The sequence below is a fragment of the Dermacentor silvarum genome, chromosome 1 (assembly GCF_013339745.2).
Source record: "Dermacentor silvarum isolate Dsil-2018 chromosome 1, BIME_Dsil_1.4, whole genome shotgun sequence".
Classification (NCBI taxonomy): Eukaryota; Metazoa; Arthropoda; class Arachnida; order Ixodida; family Ixodidae; genus Dermacentor; species Dermacentor silvarum.
In genome coordinates this window covers 25,865,385-25,887,979 of record NC_051154.1, presented here as the reverse complement: position 1 = coordinate 25,887,979, position 22,595 = coordinate 25,865,385, and the positions used below count along the sequence as shown (strand labels likewise).

At 46.3% G+C, this 22,595-nt stretch overlaps 1 protein-coding gene across 1 annotated transcript in view; it reads left to right on the top strand.

Moving 5' to 3' along the window:
• Nucleotides 1–22,595, top strand: part of LOC119458216 (exocyst complex component 4) — a 62,623-nt gene that overhangs the window by 21,103 nt on the left and 18,925 nt on the right. Inside the window, exons 13-20 of the mRNA XM_037720051.2 lie at nt 6,291–6,377; nt 7,900–7,969; nt 8,081–8,144; nt 8,365–8,465; nt 9,464–9,537; nt 11,744–11,882; nt 16,609–16,690; nt 21,668–21,878. Coding sequence (XP_037575979.1) covers nt 6,291–6,377; nt 7,900–7,969; nt 8,081–8,144; nt 8,365–8,465; nt 9,464–9,537; nt 11,744–11,882; nt 16,609–16,690; nt 21,668–21,878 — 828 coding nt within the window. The remainder of the gene's footprint in view (nt 1–6,290; nt 6,378–7,899; nt 7,970–8,080; nt 8,145–8,364; nt 8,466–9,463; nt 9,538–11,743; nt 11,883–16,608; nt 16,691–21,667; nt 21,879–22,595) is intronic.

Genomic DNA, 22,595 nt, shown 5'->3' with positions numbered 1-22,595 from the left:
TTAGGAGTAACGTTAAGAGACAGGAAGAGAGCGGTGTGGATCAGAGAACAAACGGGGGTAGACGATATTCTAGTTGACATTAAGCGGAAGAAATGGAGCTGGGCAGGCCATGTAATACGTAGGATGGATAACCGGTGGACCATTAGGGTTACAGAATGGATACCAAGAGAAGGGAAGCGCAGTCGAGGACGGCAGAAAGTCAGGTGGGATGATGAGGTTAGGAAATTCGCAGGCGCAAGTTGGAATACGCTAGCGCAAGACAGGGGTAATTGGAGATCGCAGGGAGAGGCCTTCGTCCTGCAGTGGACATAAATATAGGCTGATGATGATGACTGTAGTGGACTGGGGCTAACTGACCACTTTCACCATCGCCTGCCCCCCTTTCTGTCTCGTCACACCAACTTCTTCACAGATCCTATAAGAAAGCATCTGTATTCTTTACATTGAAGGTGGGCTCTTTCTCATAGAGCTCAGTTGTTTGCTAATTGAGCTTGCCACATTGTAAAGTGCAATAAAGAAAAAGTTGCATTATATTCTTGGCAAGTTTCCAAATACAGTCTATTTCCATTTGACCTCATTGGAACATGCAAAATGAGTTCAAGCTATGTTCAGTGCAAAATTTGCATTGAAATGCACTTTTATTGAAATGATTGACTGTGGTCTGTACTTGCACTTGGAAAAAGGCACTGTACAATCAAACATGAAATGCTGGTAAGACTTTAAAATGTGTTCTGCATTTGACTCCATTGCAAAGATTGGTCTATGTCCAGCTTCCGCTTCATTTCTAAATTTTAAGTCAAACTTCCACTTCACTGCCAAGTCCAGCTTGGTCTATTAGGATCGTATTGATGCTGTTTATGGCAGGAAGGGTGTTACAATACACTGGCTGCCAAAGAAGCTCACATGCAAAACCATACATTCACTGGTGTACATGTGGTTGGAACCTTGCGTACTGTTCTAGTTCCCCATGCATCATGCTGTCCTCAAACTGCCTCCCTCTCAACCCTTCCGTGCTTGGTTTTGTCCTCCCAAGTTCTTCCATACCGTACTCTTTTCACATTAATAGATTTTATAGGCTTCTTCCTTGGGATGGTGTAGTGTAGCGGCATAGGTTGGTGCGCAGGTGCAGCAGTGTTACAGGGATCACCTAGCATTCACAAGGTGTATACTGTGTACAGTTGCGCTCATAAGTTTGGAGACCATGCGAGCACGTGGTCGTGTGCATGTGCGCGCCGTCTGACAGCTCGGTGCCTGGGTTAAGAGTGTTGCAGTGCGCATGCGCGTCTATCCTGTCTCACTGGCCTGCGCGCACTCGCTCACTGCACACCTGCGAGCGAGCCGTTCACCGGAATTTGCGGCCGCTGCCACCAATACAGTCAAACCTCGTTAATACGTAGTCGGCCGGGAAAGATGTTTAGGTATGCACTAAACGATGTACGAATTAACCATCAATGCCAGTTTAGTGGCTACTTACTGGCCGGAAAAGAACTACGTCAAGATGCTTTCAAAGACACGCACTTAACAGGCTTTATTTGCGGGTAGGCAGCAAAAAATCGGTAATCTTGACGTGCCTCTGTGGTGGCCTTGACGCGACGACGGCATCTTCGAAGTCGATAAGGCTGCGAGTCAGTTTGTCCATGAGGCCCCGCTTACTAAATTAACAAGCACGGTGATATGTGCGCACAGGTAAACATGAACACGTCTCGCTCGATGATCGCGGAAATTCACTCTCAAAACGCTGGAGTGAGAAGGCGCAGCAGCGAGAATTCGCTTCAGCGCGAATTAGACATCGGAAGTACAGCACATACGAAGCTACCGGCACTAAGTTGCACTTTGTCTGCAGATCGCTTTGAAGATGAGGCCCGTGGGGTCGCGTGCTTTTTCCACGCCGCAGATCGCTTTCAAAATACGGCGGCCACCGCCGAAGTAAACCCCTCACTTTCTCGCCTCCCCCGCTGTGCCTCGCGCGCAACAGAAGTGCGCTTTCGTCGTCCCACCTTTCTCCCTCACGCGCGCGAGATAGTCGGCTGACCCTTGCAAGCTTTCACTCGCACATACAGCGTACGGCGCGCGGCGACGATGTTGACGTGTTTGGACTTATACAGAACTCAAAGCGACGTCCAAGGTGACGGCAGAAATGCGCTTAACAATAAAATGTGCTTCTGCGCGGTTACTACTTGAATTCGACGGTGAGGGCGAATTTGCACCTCCTACAGGCGGCTTCATCGCGTTACCGGGAGCTAATCTCGAAGGCCATGCTTTTGTGCGTGACAATCGGCAACAGCTTGTATGAGCAGGGAATACGTCCTGGTGGCCATGTTTTAAGTTCACTATCGCTGGCGACTGTCGTCCGGGCGTCGCAACTCGAGAATCGAACGTCTGCGCACATGTGATCTTGCCGATTTTGTGCCTGTGCATGTAGATAAGAAACAAAAATAGTACACACTAACCGTTTGGTGGGCAATGAGCGACTACAGCTTAAGCTGTCAGCCAATATGTGGGGCTCAATGGGGGCTGGGTGGGGTAATCTTCGTGACTACGTTTAAACCGCAATTACTCATTAAGCGGGTACGTATTAACGCGGTTTGACTCGAGTGTTGTTTGCGAAGCAGCGGCGCGGCATCTTCGATCAGTCCGATCTCGGCGCTGTTTTTCAACTACGGAAGCGCCTGCTTTCCCCGCTTCTGCCACAGCTGCCTGGACAATACCATGGTGTAAGATATATACTCTTCAGGTGAGGACACTTGCGAGACGCGATCGACCAGATAAAGTAGCAACAGTGCGCATCGATAGCAGCGGATGGATACCTATTGGCGGGACGACGCAACTTAAGTTAGAACACAAGTGGGAGCTTGTGCGGAGAAGAAACGTGCGCCTAACACAACCAACCAGAGAACGGCGTCTGCACGTGGCGTTGCGTCGCCGTATCTGCTCATCCGCCCTGTCATGGCAATGCGCTCTCCCCCACCATCTCCTCTCACCACGATGACCTACTTTCACACGTCGCTCAATCATTTCGGATGTCCTGCGTAGCGCCGTTGCCATACCAGCAGGAGATAAAACCATTAAAACATTCTCTGTCTGCGTCGTACCGTCGATAGTTATTCACTGCCATCGATGTGCCCCATTGCTACTTTATCTGGTCGATCGTGTCTTGCGAGTGTCCTCACCTAAAGAGTACAGTAAAATCTCGTTACTAGGGACCCCACATTAACCCTTTCCCTACCTAGATTTCTGGCCAAAAATAATACAAAAATACAAATTTTTTTATTTGCCTAATTCTATGTATCTTGAAATAACGAAAATATATCCCTAAAGGCACTTTATTTGTAAGATACACACAAACTTTTTTTTTGAAAATATGGAGAGAGGGTTGGCTTCACTGCACTGCACAGTGGAGATTATCTGACTTACCTTAGCAATACCGCGCACAGTTTCCATCCTCTGTCACGGGTATCTTTATGCCAGGCGCGGCCGTGAAAACAAACCTAGGAGGCGGCGATGGGGGGTTCTTTACATCTATCGGCGTCCACTGCCTACATGTGGAGACGGTGTCGTCGTCAGAATCCGATGATCCCGGGAAGATATGCTGCTCAGTATCGTCGCTGCCACTCTTGGACAAGAACCAAACTTCTTCACTGTCCAAGTCTGACAAAACGTCCGCAAACAAAGTTTTTTCACCCCTTTTTTTTTCCGAGCAGAGCCATTGCAGGCATGCGCATGCACAGAGGAGGACGCCATTTTTAAATCCCAGTTGCCAGCATCGAAATGTTTTTTGGCCAAGTTGCAAGCTTTGAGCGCGTTTTTATTTTTTTACTGTGCCATCTGTTGAATCCAAAGAGAACGAAGCAAAATTTATCAGGGTAGTTTGAAGGCACTAGTGCGCAAGCGTTTGTTTCGGCGTGGACAAGCCCCAGCTCGTCTATGGTAGGGAAAGGGTTAACGAGCTTTTCAGATTAGCAAACTTTTCAGAAATCCCCTGCTGACTTCTAGTTTCAATGTAAAAATATTGCAGTACTACGAACTTTAGAATACCAAACTTTTCAGAATAACGATCGTTATTCGGTTTCCGTGTCATGATAACGCCTCAGTAGTATGAACTCATATTCCAAAATCTGGGATTTTTAGATTTCTGTGTATCTAGTCACGGAAGCCGAAACAGGAGGCCAGCAGACGACAAGAAGGCGGACGCTGTGGCGCACGGGCCCGGAAAACCTGTGAAGGCGCTTGCGTGGGAAAAAAAAAAAAAATCAACGCCGGCACGCAGCATCGGCGCGTCGGTAAGCGTGGCGGCCGCCTTTCGAAAAGCCAATCGCTCATGATATTCACTCTACGAGTTACGAAAAAGACTCGAAAGCAGCGCAACGATCACGCGAATCGGTGGCAGCGACATGACACAAGGTAAACGGCTGTCGCCCGCACGCGCATACAGGTTCTTTCGCGCACACTTTTTCCGTACTACCCAACCCTCAGATGACACGCTGGCGCGCGCTGCAATGGATCCATCTCTGGTTTAGGACGGCGCCCTTGCGCTGTACAGTGGCCCAGTGTGCCCGAAGGCCCCGCGTGGAAGGATATTCCAACAGTGCAACTTGGTAGAGCAGCGGGGCTAGAAGGCGCGCATCGGGTGGGGCATCACCGCAAAATACTTTCGCTCTCGACTCGCGCTTTTTCGTTCCGATGCAAGGTAACAGTGTATCAGCTGAACAGACAAGCGAGCTGTTCTTTCTGAGAAGGTCCCGAAGTGGCGATTGTCACGTTTTGCGAGTGCATGCTTTGCCCAGACAAGTGTCTTCTAGCAATAGAGCTGCGTCTCTTCCTTCTTTCGCCCTTCTTTCCGCGCACCTCTTTTGCGCTTTCTGCAGCCGTAGTAGCTACACGCGTGTGAAATGTAACCTCCGTACTCCCCACACGGTCACACTTTGTACTTCCCGGGCGGTGTCATTTACGCGCGCTTGAGCTCGCTTAATTCAGGTGTCTGCCTCGAGCGAGACAGTTGCGGTGTCCATGGCAAGGATTGTGAAATTAAACAAACAAACAAACAAGAAACATTGCACTTTGGAGGCGACATGGAGCTTCCTTTTTTGTCGGTAGTTTTCTCGGCGTCAGCGTCTGTTTTGAGCGTGTCACTCTTATTACACAGTGCTTCGGTGGTACGTGGCGCCAGAATCTATGGCAAATAGCAAGAGCGCGGGCCGAGAGCCAACAGTGACGTCTTCGTGGATAGTTCATATGATGACTACTTATGATCGGTTAATAGGCAGAATGTTTAATTTTGGGGCTTTCACTCTAACGACTTTTCAGAATAACGAACCATTTTACGGGGTCCCCTGAAGTTTGTTATATCGAGATTTCACTGTATATATTTTACACCGTGGTATCAGCCAGACAGCCGTGGCAGAAACGGAGATGCGCTCGCATGGTCTCCAAACTTATGAGCGCGACTGTACGTTGGCACAAAGTAATTGTAAGGCCATCACTGATTTACTACACAATATGTAAAAATACATAAGCACCCTAAAAGGCATCACTTTGACTCTAATGTCGATTCACATTTGACTGTGCCAAGCTCTTGCCTGGTGCTATAAAAACTCTGCATAGTCGTGAATCCAGGCCTCCGCGTGGATTCCAGGCCTCCACGGCCACATTTCGATGGGGGCGAAATGCAAAAACACTTGTGTACTCTGCATTTGGAGTACATTAAAGAACCCCAGGTGGTCTAAATTAACTGGGAGTCTCCAACTACGGCGTGCCTCATATTTTTATCGTGGTTTGGCGCGTAACACCCCAGAAATTAATTTTTAGTTTTTGCCAAAGCTTTCTTTACCATTCCATGCATATGGTGTGTTTGGAGCTAACACCTGCTGTTTTTCAGCTGTTCTTGCAGGAGACCTTGGTTTAATACTTTTCAGACATGAGTCACTGCATGATATTTGTCTCTGCAATACCCAAACCTGGCGGGGGGGACCTTTAAGAGTTGGTTTTGTGTTGCCACTTATTTACATCCTAATAAGGTGTCATGAAGAATTTTTTTGAAGAACCTACACTGTGTGGAGTACAGTGGAATCTCGTTGATACGATCTTCATTGGAACCGGAAAATAAAGTGTATCATCCAAAAATCGTATCGTCCAACGTATTATCCAACCAAATCGTATTATCAGGAAAAGAGAAAAAAAAAAAAATGTATCATCCCCGAAAAACGTGTTACGCAGAATTGCATCAAAGAGCTGTATGTGTTTTACAATTTCAGCGTCCCTAAAATTGGTATGTTTAATTTGTTATTTTCCAGTTTGCCCTCTTTAGGTTTGATTGCTCTTCACATGCCATCAGCATGAATACATACTTAAAAGAAAAGAAGGAAGAAATGAAGGACAAGGTAAGCATTCTCTTTGTTAAGGGGGAGTTGAGGAACTTAAAATTACTTTTTTATTTTCTTAAACACTTTGAATGAAATTAGCACAGTTAATGTATTTTTATTAGCTGATTTCAAAAATGCATTTTTTTTTCATGATTAATATTTTTTATGATATCCATAACACTATCTTCTTTGTTTAGGGCCTCATTAACTAATTAACAGCAACTTGACTGTGAAGCACAGCACACGGAATCATTTCTGAATGTTCATAGTGTGTTGTAAACTATAAGTTGTTTTAGGCATTTTGAAGCAGAGTTACAGGTTGTCAAACTTGTCACCACCTTAATACTTCATAAGTATTGATAAGCATTTTTAATGCTTAAGTTTGTTATAGGTTATAGGTATAACCTATAACTTAGACAATAATTTCTTGTTTTAAGATTGCTTAATTTATTGAAATTGTGTCGCACATCTATAGCAGCTACCACATGAAAGTAACAGACAGTGAAGCCAAGGAAAGTGAGAGGGAAATTAACAGTATTTTTAATTTGAATGTAGAAATCAAAGGAAGGGGAAATGAAAGCAGAAGAAAATACAAATCGCTTCCGGCAGGAGTTGAACTTACAACCTCCACATGGAAAATGTGATGCTCAACCAGTTGAGCTCTGGTGGCAACTGTCTCCCATCCACTTTATTGGGTATTTGTGTATGTGTGTACTAAACTTAGCCTTGGGAGTGCACTGAATCTTTTCCGAGGCTAACGAGCATGGCCACAAGTGGCACTTGGCAATCACTTCAAGGGCTAAGTCTGGTACACGTACTCAAATACAGGTCTGGTACACGTACTCAAATACAGGTCTGGTACACGTACTCAAATACAGGTCTGGTACACGTACTCAAATACAGGTCTGGTACACGTACTCAAATACAGTTCTGGTACACGTACTCAAATACAGTTCTGGTACACGTACTCAAATACAAGTCTGGTACACATACTCAAATACTCAAGGAAGTGAACAGGGGGACAGCTGCTACTGTAGATCAATTGAAAGCACCACATGTGCCATGCGGAAGTTATGGGCTCAGCCCTCATCAGTGGCAAGTTGCCTTTTCTTCTTCCTTCATTTCTTTTTTTTTTCTTATTATTTATATGTTTCTATTGAAAACCACAGTTAATTTTCCCCTAGGCTTTCCTTAGCTTTATTGTCTATTGGCTTCACATGGTTGTCCCTAAAGAGAACCGAGCCCCTGGATTTCCCTGATTCTTCTCGTTCATCTGTAGCAGCTGTCATTGATTTTGATTTTGACAAAAACACATAATAGTCTGAACTCTGTTGTGTATCTTTTGCAAAATGTTGTTTCTTGGTCACTGGTACTTTTCTTATCTCTCAGATGAAAGCAGGTATTACGAGGCAAAACAAAGCAATTAACAGTAAATATTCTGAATTCATAATTATGTTGATGCTTATTTTCACAAACTTCTTTGTGGTAGATTCTTTTCTGAAACAGTATATATTCCATGTTCTTTTTCTTCCCCCTTTAGTGTGATTACGTCGAAGTGGCAGATTCGCACCAGCAGTTGGTTTGTGTGCCTACTTCCAAGAATATCACATGTAGGTTGTGCAAAATGTCATCCTTGTGACATTCCTTGTGTTCTTCCTGCTTCATCAAATGTTTCTAGGTGTTTCTGCTATTAAGTTTTAGCCTGTGTTTACTTCTTCCAGATATTTTCAAGCCACTAATGAACTTTATTACGGACATAGAAGCAGCACTGAAACTAGAGGATGGGTAAGTTTTCTTGTCAAATGCTGGTACAGCAACGTAGATTTCTATGTGTGGCATACATATTGCATTTCAAATGAAAGCTTTGTGAAAGTTTTGAGCAAGGATAGTGTGTTATGCATGGGAATTCAAAACATGCGTTCAAAACTTCAGAATGCATATGTGAAATTGGACTTGCTTTATTTGTTGTTTGAAAGAGATGCACTTCTGCACTTTTTAATTTCAGAAATCACTGCCACTTGTATGAATACCTGGTTGAATGTGTAAAAATATTCTTGGGACACGTGAACAATGATCTGGACAACACTATTGACAATGCTACAAAAAGTAAGTGCTTCTTATTTAACCCCTTAAAGGGCCCCTCACCAGGCTGCATATGCAAATTTTGGTTATACGCTGGAAGTTGTTATGTGCCCTCTAAGGAGTGTCCTACCACAACAATTTTTAAAATTAGTTCATTAATAGCAGGGATAGAAATAGTTAAAGTGGCGCTAACCCATGATTTCAGGAGGCGAACGTCACCGCCAACATAGACACCCTCTCCACTTGCCCCGCCTAGTCTCCGCAAGTGAAATTCCTTCCCTGCATTCTCCCATACCAGAGCTGGAAGATCGTGTAACGAATTTGTCACGGGCCCCGCCTTCTTTTTTTTCTCTCTCGCATTTTTGCTGAGTAGTGCTCTTACAATGATGGTCTCTCGCGCGAGCTGTTGCGTTTGTCTTGTTTCGCGCAGCGGATGATTTTGCGCGCTTTGCACGAGAACACCTGATCAGTGCTGCAATCACGAGCGATGAGGCAGGTATGAGAGGATGAAAGAGCATGATCGCAGCGCTGGCACATGCTAGAAAATGAGAATTTCGTTCTCTGCGCGCGACTGCATAGCATGGGGACAAACAGATGAGACTGAAGTACAGTAAAACCCTGATGATACGATCATGGCTGGTACGAATTTCGGTGTGATACGAATTCATAACATTCCCCGGCTGAAATACATTGCTCACAATACGAAATTATTGGCTATAACAGTAGATTTCTAAAGCTGGCACTGCAATATTGCATATATGTTGTACAACAAAAATTAAGTGGACGTGCTACATAGACTAAAAACTAAGTGGACGTTCGTCAAATCGCTTTGAAAACGGGATTACTGCTGTGAGCTGAACTTGTCCAACATGCCTAAGGGGTTAACTTAAGAGGACCTAGGCATATCTTAAATACTACACATTGGCAGAACCAATGTGTGTGATACAATGTTTTCATTGTTCTCATTCTCCGCTAATTTTGAGTGCTTAAATTGAGCTAATTTTGTTTTCTTTTGCATGTAGGTTTGGAGACCTGGAAAGTGACCTCCGACGCAGAAATATTAAAATCTCATGGAGTTGTGAGACCATTATTACAGGTAATAGTCTCAAGCTATCCTAAAGAGAACCTTTTTCATTCATAATCAGGGTATTTCTTCTGACTAGTTGTCTTTTCTGCTATTTATGTTTTGAAATAAGATATTTATTTTGGTGTGCTTTTTGGTGTGCTCATCCCGAAGTGTGGCCGCACTTGCTGCATTTACTTTCATGACCAAAAGTATTCTAGAAACATTTCTGGTGGTTATATTATAACAGATATAGTAGAAAGAATCCTAATATTAGTGAGTGGGGTAAGTGGTAGTGGCTAATTAAAATTCTGAGTACTTTGTGCTAGACTGTTATTGGTTTTTGGCTATAACCTTCTGTTTCTGGCTCTATTTTGACAGTTTAATTGTGGGGGCAAATGCAAGTGTTGATGTTGCTCCTGCTGTTGGCAGATGGCTCGACTGCATCTTTTTGTGGTCGACAAAAGTGGCAGATGTAGCAACTGACTTCTGAGGCAGTTACTTTAAGCAACATTTTGCTGTTACTGCTAGGTTGCAGTGAAATCGCACAAAGAAATACTATACTGTACCTGGCATCAGGGCTTGCTTGGTCGCTATCACATTTGTGGGAAACCACTCTCACCCACAAACTTGGTGCTCAGATGGGTTAAGTTCAATGAGCATACAGTGTAGACCGCTTATAACGTAAGTTGCCGGAGTCGTGAATATCCGCGCTATAAGCGGTACCGCACTATAACCAAAGCAACAATTTTCAAGGCCCGCACATATGCAAAACATGTGCACCGAGCCGCCACGCGTATGCGACAGTCGAGGAATGCGGCTAGAACGTTTGCATTCAATTTACAGTCGAATCTCGTTAATTCGAAATAATTCACGCGGCGGCGCCTCCGACCGACATTGCTCCGGCACCGCCATAGAGTAAAAGCTTAGGAGAGACCCCTCAATGTCGCGCGCACACAAAACGAAAGAAAAAAAGAAAAAAAAAATGCGGCGGAAATTTCACCCTCTATCAAATGGCAAGGTCGCCGATTCTGCGTTGCGCCGGAAAATGCGTGTACGTGTCGAAGTCTCAGCCACGCTACCGTAGCCATGCGTAGAAAATGGCAGTGAACCCTTCTTTCTCCTTTATGCTTCCTCTACTTTCTAGTCATGTGTTGGCCTTGCACGCTGTGGCTACGGCCCAAAGGGAAGCAGCGGCGCTGTCCCAGGCCGGCCAACGAAACTGCCCACGCCGGCAAATGCCCGCTTCCCGATAACGGCAGAAAACGAAACTTCGTGGAGCTGGCGCCGGGCCGGTTGGAGTGGCGGCGCCTGCACGGCGGCGCGCGTGCACGGTGACATTTGAAAGTGAGGGAGCTACGAGGGAGGGCGAGGGGCACCACCGAAGCGGCGGAGTTGCCGAGGCAAAATCCGCATCCCTGCCACCCTCCTCCCTCACATTCCATGGTCTCCGCGTGCGCCCTTCGCCGTGCCGTGCCAACGCCGCCCGCTCCCTGAAGTTTCGTTTACTGCCGTTATCATGAAGCGAGCATTGGCTGGCGTTGGCAGTTTCGTGGCCCTCGATCGCTATGCACGCCGTGATATTTCACGACTCGCACTCAAGATTCTGGTTTCAGCCTCACTGGCTGTTCGTTCACACCACATGCCCTTCTCCTCCACTTCGTCTCTTTCTTCCTCGAGCACTCCTTGGGGCGCCCGTTTGAGGGGAGCGTTCGCTGTCTCCGCTGACTTCCGTACTCCCAGGCAGCCGCACTGTAACCGGTATTTCGTTTCTCGCAACGGCACTATAAGCGATACGTGTATACATGGAATGCTATGGGAAAATTAACGGGAGTCTGAAAAGACCGCACTATATCCGGTCCTGCGCTATAAGCGGTTACATTATAAATGGTCTATACTGTATTTATGTGGTGCTACCTTCATCTCTTTAGAAAGATGCTATGTAGAGAACAATGATAGGGCACCTCTACGAGAAAGGGGCAAATACAAAACCAGTCCACTTCAATATCCAAACTTGTTTTTCTGTGGCCTGGGTTTACAAGGGATGGGAATTTTTTAGCTGTACCAGTTTAATCAGGTAAGCACTGATTCCGAACACGTTACAGTACAAAAGAGACTAAAATGCAAATTTGAAACAATATCTGAATGCTGACAAGCCATCAAAAAAAGATTATCGTGTGCTTGACCTCTTTATAATGTCTTTTGATGTGTGTCCCTGTTTTCTTCCTCTTTCTCACAGAGCACATTGTGTGTGGACCAGAGTCTTCAAGGCTTGCAAGAGTTGATGCAGGCACTGCCTATGTATGTTGAGCATTTCCTCAGCTTGGCTTGTACCATCCTCCAGAACTACAAGCAGACCAGCCAGGTCGCTTATAGAGGTCGGTTGCAGTTATCAGTTCTAACATTATATATATTCATGGTTGATACATGCTTGAAAAGACTTTGTATTTGGTTAATGCATTATCATGATTGTAACCTTGGATGGAATTCACATCAGTTTCTAGATACTTTTCTGATGGCCTTGTGAAGCAAATATCAAATACAGTTGAATCTCATTAATTTGAACACGCTTAATTTGAACTTCCGGTTTATTCAAACTGACGCTGTGGTCCCGTCAAAGTTATGTGTATTCTAATGGGCGAAAACGCCTGGTGATTCGAACGCACAAGCATTTGTGACGGTTAATTCAAACATACGGTGCTCCGACAACGCTCTCAACAGTGTGCCAAATCACGCTGCGGTGCCTCCGACCAGCATTGCTCTTACCCCACCATAGAGCAAAAGCTTAGGAGGGACCCCTCAAAGAGAGGGAGAGAGGGAAAAAAAATGTGGCTGAAATTTGAGCCTTTCTCAAATGGCAAGGTCGCCATTTCTACGTCGCACAGGAAATGGCAGTGAACCCTTCACCTTTTTGCGTCCTTTATTTTCTGGTGATGCGTTGATATTGAACACTGCGGCTGCGGTGTAGAGGGAGCAGCGGCGGAGGCCCATTTCGGCCAATGTAACTGCCTACGCCGGCCAACGCTCGCTTCCCGATAACAGCCAAAAACAAAACTTCAGGGAGTGAGCTAAGCCAGCACAACGGCGGGCGCGCACAGAGACAGTCGAAGGTGAGGGAGTTACGAGGGAGTTGAGATGGAGGATGAGGGGAGCCACTGAACCGGCGGAGTTGCCAAGGCCAAATCCGCTTCCCTCCAGCCCTCCTCCCTCACCTTTGATGGCCTCCGAGCGTGTCCGCTTAGCCCGCTCCCTGAAGTTTAATTTTCAACCGTTATGGGGAAGCGAGCGTTGGCAGGCCTAAGCAGTTTCATGGTTCTCGCTCGCTCGCTCGCTGTGTGCTTTCGTGCCGTGATATTTCACGACTCGCACCGCTCATGCATTGTGCTATGGTGCACGAATACTTCAAGAATAAGTCCTTTTAATTCAAACTTATTTTAATTCAAACAAATTTTCGGGCCGCTTCAAGTTTGAATTATCGAGATTCGACTGTAGTAAGAGTGGCCATCACCCAGCTGCCCACATACACTCAAACCTCATTATAATGAAGTTTAAGGGGGAGCTGATATTACTTCGTTAAATCCATTATTTTCCTTTTACTGCAGTACTATATACTGTATTTTTCCACCCATAACCCACCACCACGTATAACTCACAGACAATTAGAACAGCCCGGAAAAAGAAAAAATTACGTATAACCCACGGAACCAATTGCATACAACACTCACATCTATGCAAAAACAGTCTCCATTCGCGGATGCACGGCTCGTCCTTGTCGTATCTTCAGCCAGTGGCTTTGTCCCCCCCACTCTTTGGCGATGCAGATACTCTTCAGTTTCTGCTGCGCTGTAAATGATGGCCGTTGAGCACAGCTCATTGTGATCGAAGTTCTAGTTTGCCGGCACTGCATGCACTGTTCGCTAACTACTAAATGCAAAATAGTGACTTGCAGAAAGGAGTATAATGGGCGACCATGAAGGAGGTGGAAAGGGAGCTTTAACACGCAGGGGTTGGGAGAGGGTGGGGTTCCCTAAGAGACAGTGAAAGATTTAATGGCGGAGAACCTTGCCGTGAAGCCACACCTAAAGGCGAAATGTGCAGAAAACTCGCACCCCGACTTTACTGTTAAATGTTTTGAATTTTTGGTGTGGACTTGCAAGCCAAAATACAGTACACCAAATGCTGTTTACAACTTTAAACATGCAAAAAATAACAGCTTCGCCGCCCATAGAACCGCTATGTGGCCATGTACGTAATTAAATTTTAATAAAACAGCAAAAGAATCTCTGGCTTGTGCAGCACGTGGCATCTTACCACTTGATGCGACAGCCTTTACAATAGCTTGCTTCTGTTCCAATGTATTGCTTCCGCTTGCCGCTTAGCTAGTCGATATTGACGTGAAATTGGCGAAACGGTGACATGGTTAAACATTTGAGCAGTGCATGGCACATAACACGGTGCGCCGACTATGCAGCTGACCTGCTGCTCTCACGTCGCCCTGCTGCCCCATCATGCGAGCGCACCGGCTTGGCTTGACTGGTTCGTGGCCTCCGAGATCGCACGGCGCAATCTTGGAGGCCATGCCTAGCCGCCAGCCTGCGCAGCGCACCACAGTGAGAGAGAAGCAGCACTGGGCTTTATTTTTGGAGTTCTGGCTGCCAGACGGCAGCCAGCTGTAGTTCCGGTCCTTACAGGAAGTCACGTGGGCTGGGATCCAGAGACAACCTGAAGCTGCCCGAAGTTTGCAAAATCGAACACCCGCACAGCGGGATAAACATAAACATGCTACCAGCATGGCAGCGGCCGGTGTGGCCGGCGCACGCTCGGCGTAGTCGGTCCATTTATGCGTTGCCAGCTTGAAAATATATGCAGTAAAAGCTTGTTAATTCGGATTTCATGGGACCGAAAAAAATGTCCGAATTAACCGAATGTCGAATTATTGAGGGTATCAAGAAAACAATAAACAAATGCTTACTACGTCAACACGCTCTTATTTACAGTATGCATCAGCAAATTCTTTTTCTATTTTGCACAAACGCAATGCGGAAGCTGCAATTCTCATCATCTCGTGGCTGATTAGAGTTCGCACCTGCGAGGGTCTTGCGACTTCCTTCACAGCGTGGCCGCGGTGCGTCTTCATCTGAGACGCGCTTTTTGCTAGCGCGCGCACATCCCAATTATTTTTTCGCCAATGTCGCCGGGTCGCTGCCCATCGCAATGTCGACGGTGCTTTTCATCCTTGACAGCTTTGCACTGAGTAAAAACGAAACTATTGTTTGCCGTGGCTGCTGTCAACGCGATCATGCACGGCGACCTTGTGGTTCTGAAGGCGCGCGGCCGACACACGCACTGAGTCAAAACGAAAGTACGTATCGAAACTACGCCTTTTTGTCGTCTGCTAGCCAGAGAACTTCCAGAGAGCAGCCAGACCAAAATTGGCCTGGCTGGTTCTGGCAGCCCGCGGGTAGCCAGAACTGTCCAGCCCAAGCTAAACGAACGCGCGTCGGGAGTGTGTCGCGCGGTGGACGGAGCAACCCCAAGAAAAATGAAGGCGCGCTGGCTGTCTCTGGCAGCCCGCGGGTAGCCAGAAGTGGAAAATCGAAGAGACCCACTATCGCACTTCTTTTTCTCAGCTCCGGTAGGCGGGTACATGTAGGCACTCCACGTAGGCTGCCGAAGCTAGTTGCGCCCTCTGAGATTGTGATCTTGGAGGGCATGCCTAGCTCCGCCAGCTTACATGGCGTGCTGCTACTGCTGATAGTGATGCCTGCATCCACATCTCTTTCAAGTGGAAGATCGACGGGGAATGCTGAATTGGGTCAAAAATTTGCAGAGAGAGAAGTGGGATGGATGATGATAGTGAGCTGCAACTTGTGCATGGCTACCGTATGTGGCTACGCAAGGTAGTGAGAAAGAGTGGTGTTGCTCCACAGCACATTCGACACAGGATATTTTGAACTGCTGCGCCGAACGAGTGCCGAACCCGGCAGAAAGCGATATGCTTGGTGCACAACCAGTCCAGTATTTTTTTTTTTTTTCCGGATATGAATATAGTTTATTATATCCATTGGCAGGACAATTTTAGTATTGTTAAAACAATCTTTTCAATGCATGGATCTCTTTTAAATACATGGATCTCTATGGGCATTTCAAGGGAATTGTATTTACTTCATTATATCCCATTTCGTTATAACAAGGTTCAAGTGTGTAATTTGTAGACTTGGTTGTGGCCTTGCAACTAGCAAACAGAGTATATGATAGTGCACTGCATGCGCCTAAATCAGTCTCGAACCTGACCTGGGCCTTGCAACTTCAAAGCCTGGCCCAACTCGAGCCTGCCAAAACTGCACATTACCCTCCTAGCCTACGAGCCTGGTGGGGTTCAAGGTTATAGGTGGGGCTCAAGTTTTGTAAGAGATATGCCTTCACATTGTGCCTTGAATCTTTGGAGGCCTTAATGCAGCCTCTTCTATTGACATGGTACTAAGGGGTCTTTGTTCATGTCCTGATTCTGCAATGAAAACACAGTGAACTACCACTGTTGTTTTTTTTTCCTTCGTTGTCTTCTTTCCTTCTGCTTGCCTCCGAGTTTCCCTAGATTATTTTTGTTCACCATTTTTGCTGCAAGTGCAATGTTTTTCTCAGTCAATGCAGTTCTGCTGGACTTGCACTGATTTCCTTATTTTGTAGTCAAGTTTGACTTTTTACTAATTAGTTATGACCACTAACAAATTTCTGCTCAGGAAGAGTGGGGTCCCAGATTGCTTATTGCAAATGTTGAAGGGTTTGACATTTGTTTGACCTGCTTTCATCAGAAATGCCCTTCACGCATCTCTATAGCACTCCAAATCTGATTGCTGTGTGGGTGAAAATAAATGCTGCCCTCTTACAGGACTGAGTATGTGGCCAAATAGAAATTTTTGTGGTGAACTCCGAAAAGGAGTCGGCCACTGTCTATTATATTTTATAAATGTGACATACTAATTTTATATGACAACCTCTGTCAAAACTTGCGTAGTGACTTGCACACCATTGGTCTTATGAAATTGTCACTGTGCTGCCTGCATGGCATACCGATTCTACATACAGCAATGTGTCATACCACAGGCATTGTTCAGCCAGAATCTGAAGACAAGCGGATCATCAGTGCAACATGGGCCAAAGATGAAGACATCAGCCGCTTTTTGATGTGAGCAATGCCCCCTCTTTTGTTTAATGCGTTAGCATTCTTAAGGTACTTCATGGAATTCTGGGGGCTTACCAGTGGCGCACCGACGGGGGGGGGGGTGTTTCGGGGGTTGTAACCCCCCCCCCCCCGAGGCCGACTTAACCCCCCCCTTTTGTTTAACCCCTTTTCTTTCCTTGTGCATTTGAGTACTGCAACTAAGATGTAACACGCGCAATCGTCTGCGCACTCGCAAAAAGTGGATTTTTTGACAATTTCCCGTGAACAAATTGAAATTAGTGCTGTTTAGTTGGTATTGGCAAACTGTCAACCCCCCCCTGGCAGAGATCCTGGGTGCGCTACTGGGGCTTACTATCTACAGTAAACCCTTGATAATTCGAAGGTCGCCGGACCGCAAAAATTCTTCGAATTTTCGCCGTCGGCGTCGCCGCCCTGAGGTTCCATACAAAGTCCAAGGGCGATAAAATCATCGCCGCGCGCCCGCTGTACAGCGCGTCGGGGACGCGCACTTTCATGGAGAGCGAACGCACGGCGGAGCGTAAACGCGACTTCCTCCCTCGTGCGAAAGGCCGTGGGGTATGGGAGGGAAGGGGGCTACTTCTACTCTTCTAACAACTGCGTTACTTAGCGCCGGAGCGGTTTCTTGCGCTCTGCTCGTGCGCACCGTATCTTGAAAGCGATCTCCAGACGGCTCTGACCTTTTGTATGCGCTGTGCTTACGCCGCTCAGTTTTCGTTGAAGCGATAGACCGCATGAACCTTCGCTCACTGTGGCGGCCGCGCTCGCTCGTGAGCGCTGACACCATGCTTGGTAATTCAGTGAGGTTTTTTTTTTTTTTTCTCTCTCAAGTTTCGGTTGCTATTTTGAACGTGGCGCGTACACTGAGCAGGTGTCTTGGAGACCCATGTCTCAGTGATCGGCGCTACCTCCTGTCCCTTCGGGAGAGCTAAGCGGTGCGAAGCTCGTTTCTTGGATCTCCATGGTGAACTCCGTTGGTGGAGATCGCCAACGCGGTGACGTTCGTGTCGACTGTACACGGAGACGACGTCATTGCTGTGCAAATCCAATTAAGTCGATCCCCTCCAAGCGTAGTATGAGGCAGGGCAATATTAGAGGTTTTTTTTAAGCCGCACTAATAACTTTTTTTTTCGGCCGAACGAGTTTTCCGGACTATTTTTCAGACCCCACGAGCTCGGAAAATCGGTCGGCGACTGTACGGAGTGCCCTAACCTAACCACTGCACGTTGCTACTAGCCGGAAACTTCGAATTATCCGAATAGAGCCGCGCGGGCCATTCAAATTATCCGGTAGAATTTGCATTGAGAATGACGGGACCGCTCAAATTCTTCGAATTAACCGAAATTTTGAATTAACCGAGTTCGAATTATCGAGGTTTTACTGTATATGTATCTATGTATGTTTGTATCTAACCATTTTCCCGCCAACCTGGTTAGAGCATTGGGCTGCTGTGCTAAGGGAACAGGGTTCGAAACCAACTATCGGGCCAACTTGAATCACTGAGTATGTTTCAATGTGTACATATGTGTTACTCTTCAACGAACATCTTTCCTGCCGACATGGGCCACTGTAGATGCAAAACTTGGTATGTACTGCTCTTCAGTGAAACTCTGACACCAATTTGGAGCCTATCGGTTTGTGCGGGTCTTCAATGAACCTCTTTGATGCCAACTGGGGTCACTGAGGCGTGCGCCACTCTACAGTGACAAAAAAAATATACTTTAAATTTCTTCAATGCTGGGCGGAATCGAACCCACGTCACACGGGTTCCTCAATGACAGCAACCCAACGCTTTAGCAAGCTGCGCCGCAAATGCAGCAAATGCACTGGGTATGTGCCACTTTTCACTGAACTTATTTCATGCGAACGCTTTAGCGAGCTATGCCATGAATGCACTGGGTATGTGCTGCTCTTCACTGAACCTCTCGCCACCTTGAGTCACTGTGTATGTGACACTGGCTGTGTGGCAAGTGAGGGAACAAGTCTCAGAGTTCGCATGCATCCACGTGCCATGCTGCTTGTCTCGGAGGCCACGCGCAGACTTCTCAGGAGTGCCACTAAATGGTGCAGTGTGTTTAGAAAGAAGTGCTAGAGAGGAGCCCGGCTGCGGCATGACTCGTTTCTCAGTATTCACATGCACTGGTACGCCATGCATTTCGGAGGCCATGTGCAGGCTTCACGGCGGCACCGCTACATCGCACCGAGTGTTCCCAGGGAAGCATGAAAGAGGCGTCCCGCTGCAGTACGCACCTTATACAATAACTCGTTTCGACGGTGGCAATACGTTGTGTCATTATATTGATTAAATACTAAATGCATTACTGTCAACAGTCATTGTGAAATGGGTTCTGCCACTTTTTTATTTTTTCCCCACTTGATTCTCGCAGGCATGCGTCCGCCTAAAGAAATGCTAGCAGGTTGTCTACTGGCCTATGAAATTCGAAGAACTTGCAGCTGCTTTCCAGAAATTTTAATAGGTCTGAAACATTCAGACAGCAGATGAGGAAGCACCAAAATGTTGGTGATATCTAGAAAGATTAATAAACGCTGAAAACTTCGGGGGAATATGTAATGTAGCTAAGTGTTTTGGGATTCCTTAAATTGTATAGGGCAGTGTGTGGAGTTGTGCTTCGCTTTGTAGCACAAGGTATTGCTACAAAATGACGTGATATGACAGTAGTATGTGGATGTGATAGTATGTGTGAGTGTAAATGCCAACACGCCATGCAGTACATAAAGAAACTATTCAAGTCTGTGGCTGAGTGGAAGAGGATTGTTTACTTTCTTTAACTTCATGTGCAGTTGACTTTCATTAATTTGAAAAGAGTAATTCATTTTAGTAGTCAGTTCAGCTGCATTTGAAAGTATACTAACAGGTGGCCACATTTTTAGAGGAAGGAAAAAGCCCAATTTAGTTGAACCCACTTATAATGATCCTAGATATAATGATCTTATCGGTTATAACGACCAAATTGCTGTGCATTTACGATTTTGCGACTCTCCCTATGGAAACTGCTTCCAGATATAATGAACGTTTTTTAAATCGCCGTCCTGCTACAACGAACACTTCGAACCCGGTCATAGTCAAAAAGTTGCAGTTTTAGTTGCAGGCGAAGCATCAATTCTGATAGCAAATTAGTGGACAGCTATACGAGTAAGAATAGTAGTTTTATCGGCTGATAGGCATACTAAGTAAATTAATAAGCATGGTGTAATGCGCATACAAGCAAACATGAACACATCTCACTCTATGAGTGTGGAAACTCACTGTCAGAACGCTGGGGTGAGGCAGCGTGGCAGCAGCAAGCAAATTGACCTTCGTGTTGGCACTCGCATCAACGCGAACAAAGCGGCGAAACACAGCGCAGGGCGGACTTTGTCCGTGACGCAGATGGCTTTCAAGATACAGCGCGCAGCAGCCGGGGCCGCCCGGAGTAGAACCCTCCTCCACTCACCCCATCCCGACTCTCCCTCCGGAGCATTCCGGCCCAGTTGGGCGTGTGTGGCGCCCCCTTCCCTACCCTCCCCCCAGGAGTGTTGTGCGCTACGGAAGACGGCGCACTTCCTTCCCACTTCCCTCCCTCGCTTGTGCGAGATTGAGCCACGATCGCCGGCTGACCCTCGTGCGCTTTCACTCACTCATGCAGCATACGGCGCACGTCAATGATTCCATCGCCCTTGGACTTGCTACAGAACCTCACGGCGATGGCAGAAATGCGCCTGGAGTGTCCCATGTAATTGATATCGTAATGAAAGAGGGCACATGCAAAGTGTCAAAGCACTGAAGTGTGGCCAAACTGGGCGCACAGCAGCGTGCCCCACTCCAGTTCACAAAATTTTTGTGAACTGGTGTACATGTACAGCAGCACGTTTTCATTTATTTATTTATTTATTTATTTATTTATTTATTTATTTATTTATTTATTTATTTCATATACCTCACAGGCTCCAGAAGGAGTATTGCGTGAGGGGGGCGGTACAGATAACAATTGTGGAGCAAGAACATGTTATACGGTTACATAAATAAGAACACAACGAGAATCAAATAACAAAGAATGCAAAATAAAAACAAAAAAGAAAGGAAGGTAAACTAACAGTCGTTAGCTTTCCAGTTTGCAGTAAAGCAAACAATCTTAGCACAAATGCTTACATAAATACACAATGAAGTTAAGAACAAGAAAACTAAAACACACTGATTTTTCGCGAAGTACTAGCCAAATATTGCACTGATTTTTTGTCTGAAGGTTACTGGGTCGTTAATGTCAGCGATGTTATCAGGAAGACCATTCCACAGTGCAATGACACATGGCAAAGCTGAGCAGTTGAACGCATTGGTGTGACCAAAGATGCGTTGGAAGCTGAGATGATTATGCGGACGTCTAGATGTGCGAGAGGGACGAACAAGCGGTAAAGTAGACGGATGTACATTGTGCATGATTTTGTGCAGAAGACAAAGCAGCGCTATATTCCTGCGTGATTCCAAAGATGAAAGTGACGACAACTTGATGTTAGTTGCTCGAAAATGGGCTATAATCTCTGGTAATGAAACGTACAGCGTGGTTTTGAATTGACTCGAGAAGGTGGATTAGAGAATGCCTGATGAGGTGACCATATAGAAGCTGCGAATTCGAGCTGGGGTTGCACTAATGTTTGGTAGGCTATCTTTCTGGTGAGGGAAGGAGCACTGCGAAGGTTACGTTTTAGATATCCAAGAGTGCGCGATCTGTGTAGGATTTGCCCATGCTACCATACCTTTGTGACAGTGCCTATCAAAGGGTTGATTGGTCGTGGGAGCAAGAAATATGCAACACATTCATGGAATTCATTTCTTCAAAATGGCACATATTTTGTGAGCACTATTGAGCATGCAGTGAAGTTGTGGCTGTCAGCTGTTTTTTGAAATGTGTCAATTGGCCCTCCAAGACCTAGACCTTAACGTGCTGGTATCTTCATGGTATGTAGGTCCCTTCCCAACTGGGCCAACTTGCAGCTGATGAAGGAGAATCGGGCTGCTGTGGATGTTGAGGAGTCACCTGAGGAAGTGCGACTGCGCAACAAGAAGGAGTCTGAGATCCTTATTGGGAACTTGGCAAGCGGCACGCTCATCCCTCCACATGAAATCCTCTCAGATGTGGCCCAGCTGCGGGTGCTGGCTCAGCTACAGGAAAGCCTTGTACGGATGTTACTGCAAAACCTTTACTTTTGTCACTGGCTGTTCATCGTGTTGAAATTTAGAAAGGCCAACAAAATGCATTTGCGTGGGCTTTGTGAGACATCGGTGAATCAAACCAGCCCCCTTTTCAAGATCAAATCTAAGTTTTTTCTGCATGCACATGACCACATACTCAGAAAGCATGGCCTTCCCACTGCATTGACAATGTGTGCTACTTAGTGGCTATGACGTTCTACTTCCTACCACCCAGTAGCGCACGTTCCAGTTTCCCAGCCTTGACGACCAAATTACAGTAGGGACAGAGTGCAGACGCCTTTAGAGAAAGAGAGACATTTCAGATGGGTGCTGGAGATCTTTCCCTGGCCATATGCCTAGCCTGGTAACTCCATATGACAAAGGTGGTGCTTGAAATGACCCATTCATGGATAGCAATCACATAGGCAACACGGAGAAGCAAACGCCATAACAAGTAGCTAGAATTCCTGGTTGAGGCCAGTGCCCTAGGGGACGTCTAAGAGCATGTTTGTTGCATGTGACGTGCTAGCAGCACTGTTCCAAGGTCAAAGTGCATGGTGCAACTCAAGAAAAGCTATCTTTGTACTTAGATGTAGGCAAATACTTAAGAAACTTTATGTAGCAAAATTTAAGCCGGAGCCCTCTGCTATGGCAGCTTTGGGATATAAAATTTCTGTTGTTTGCGGGGCGTCACGCGAAGTT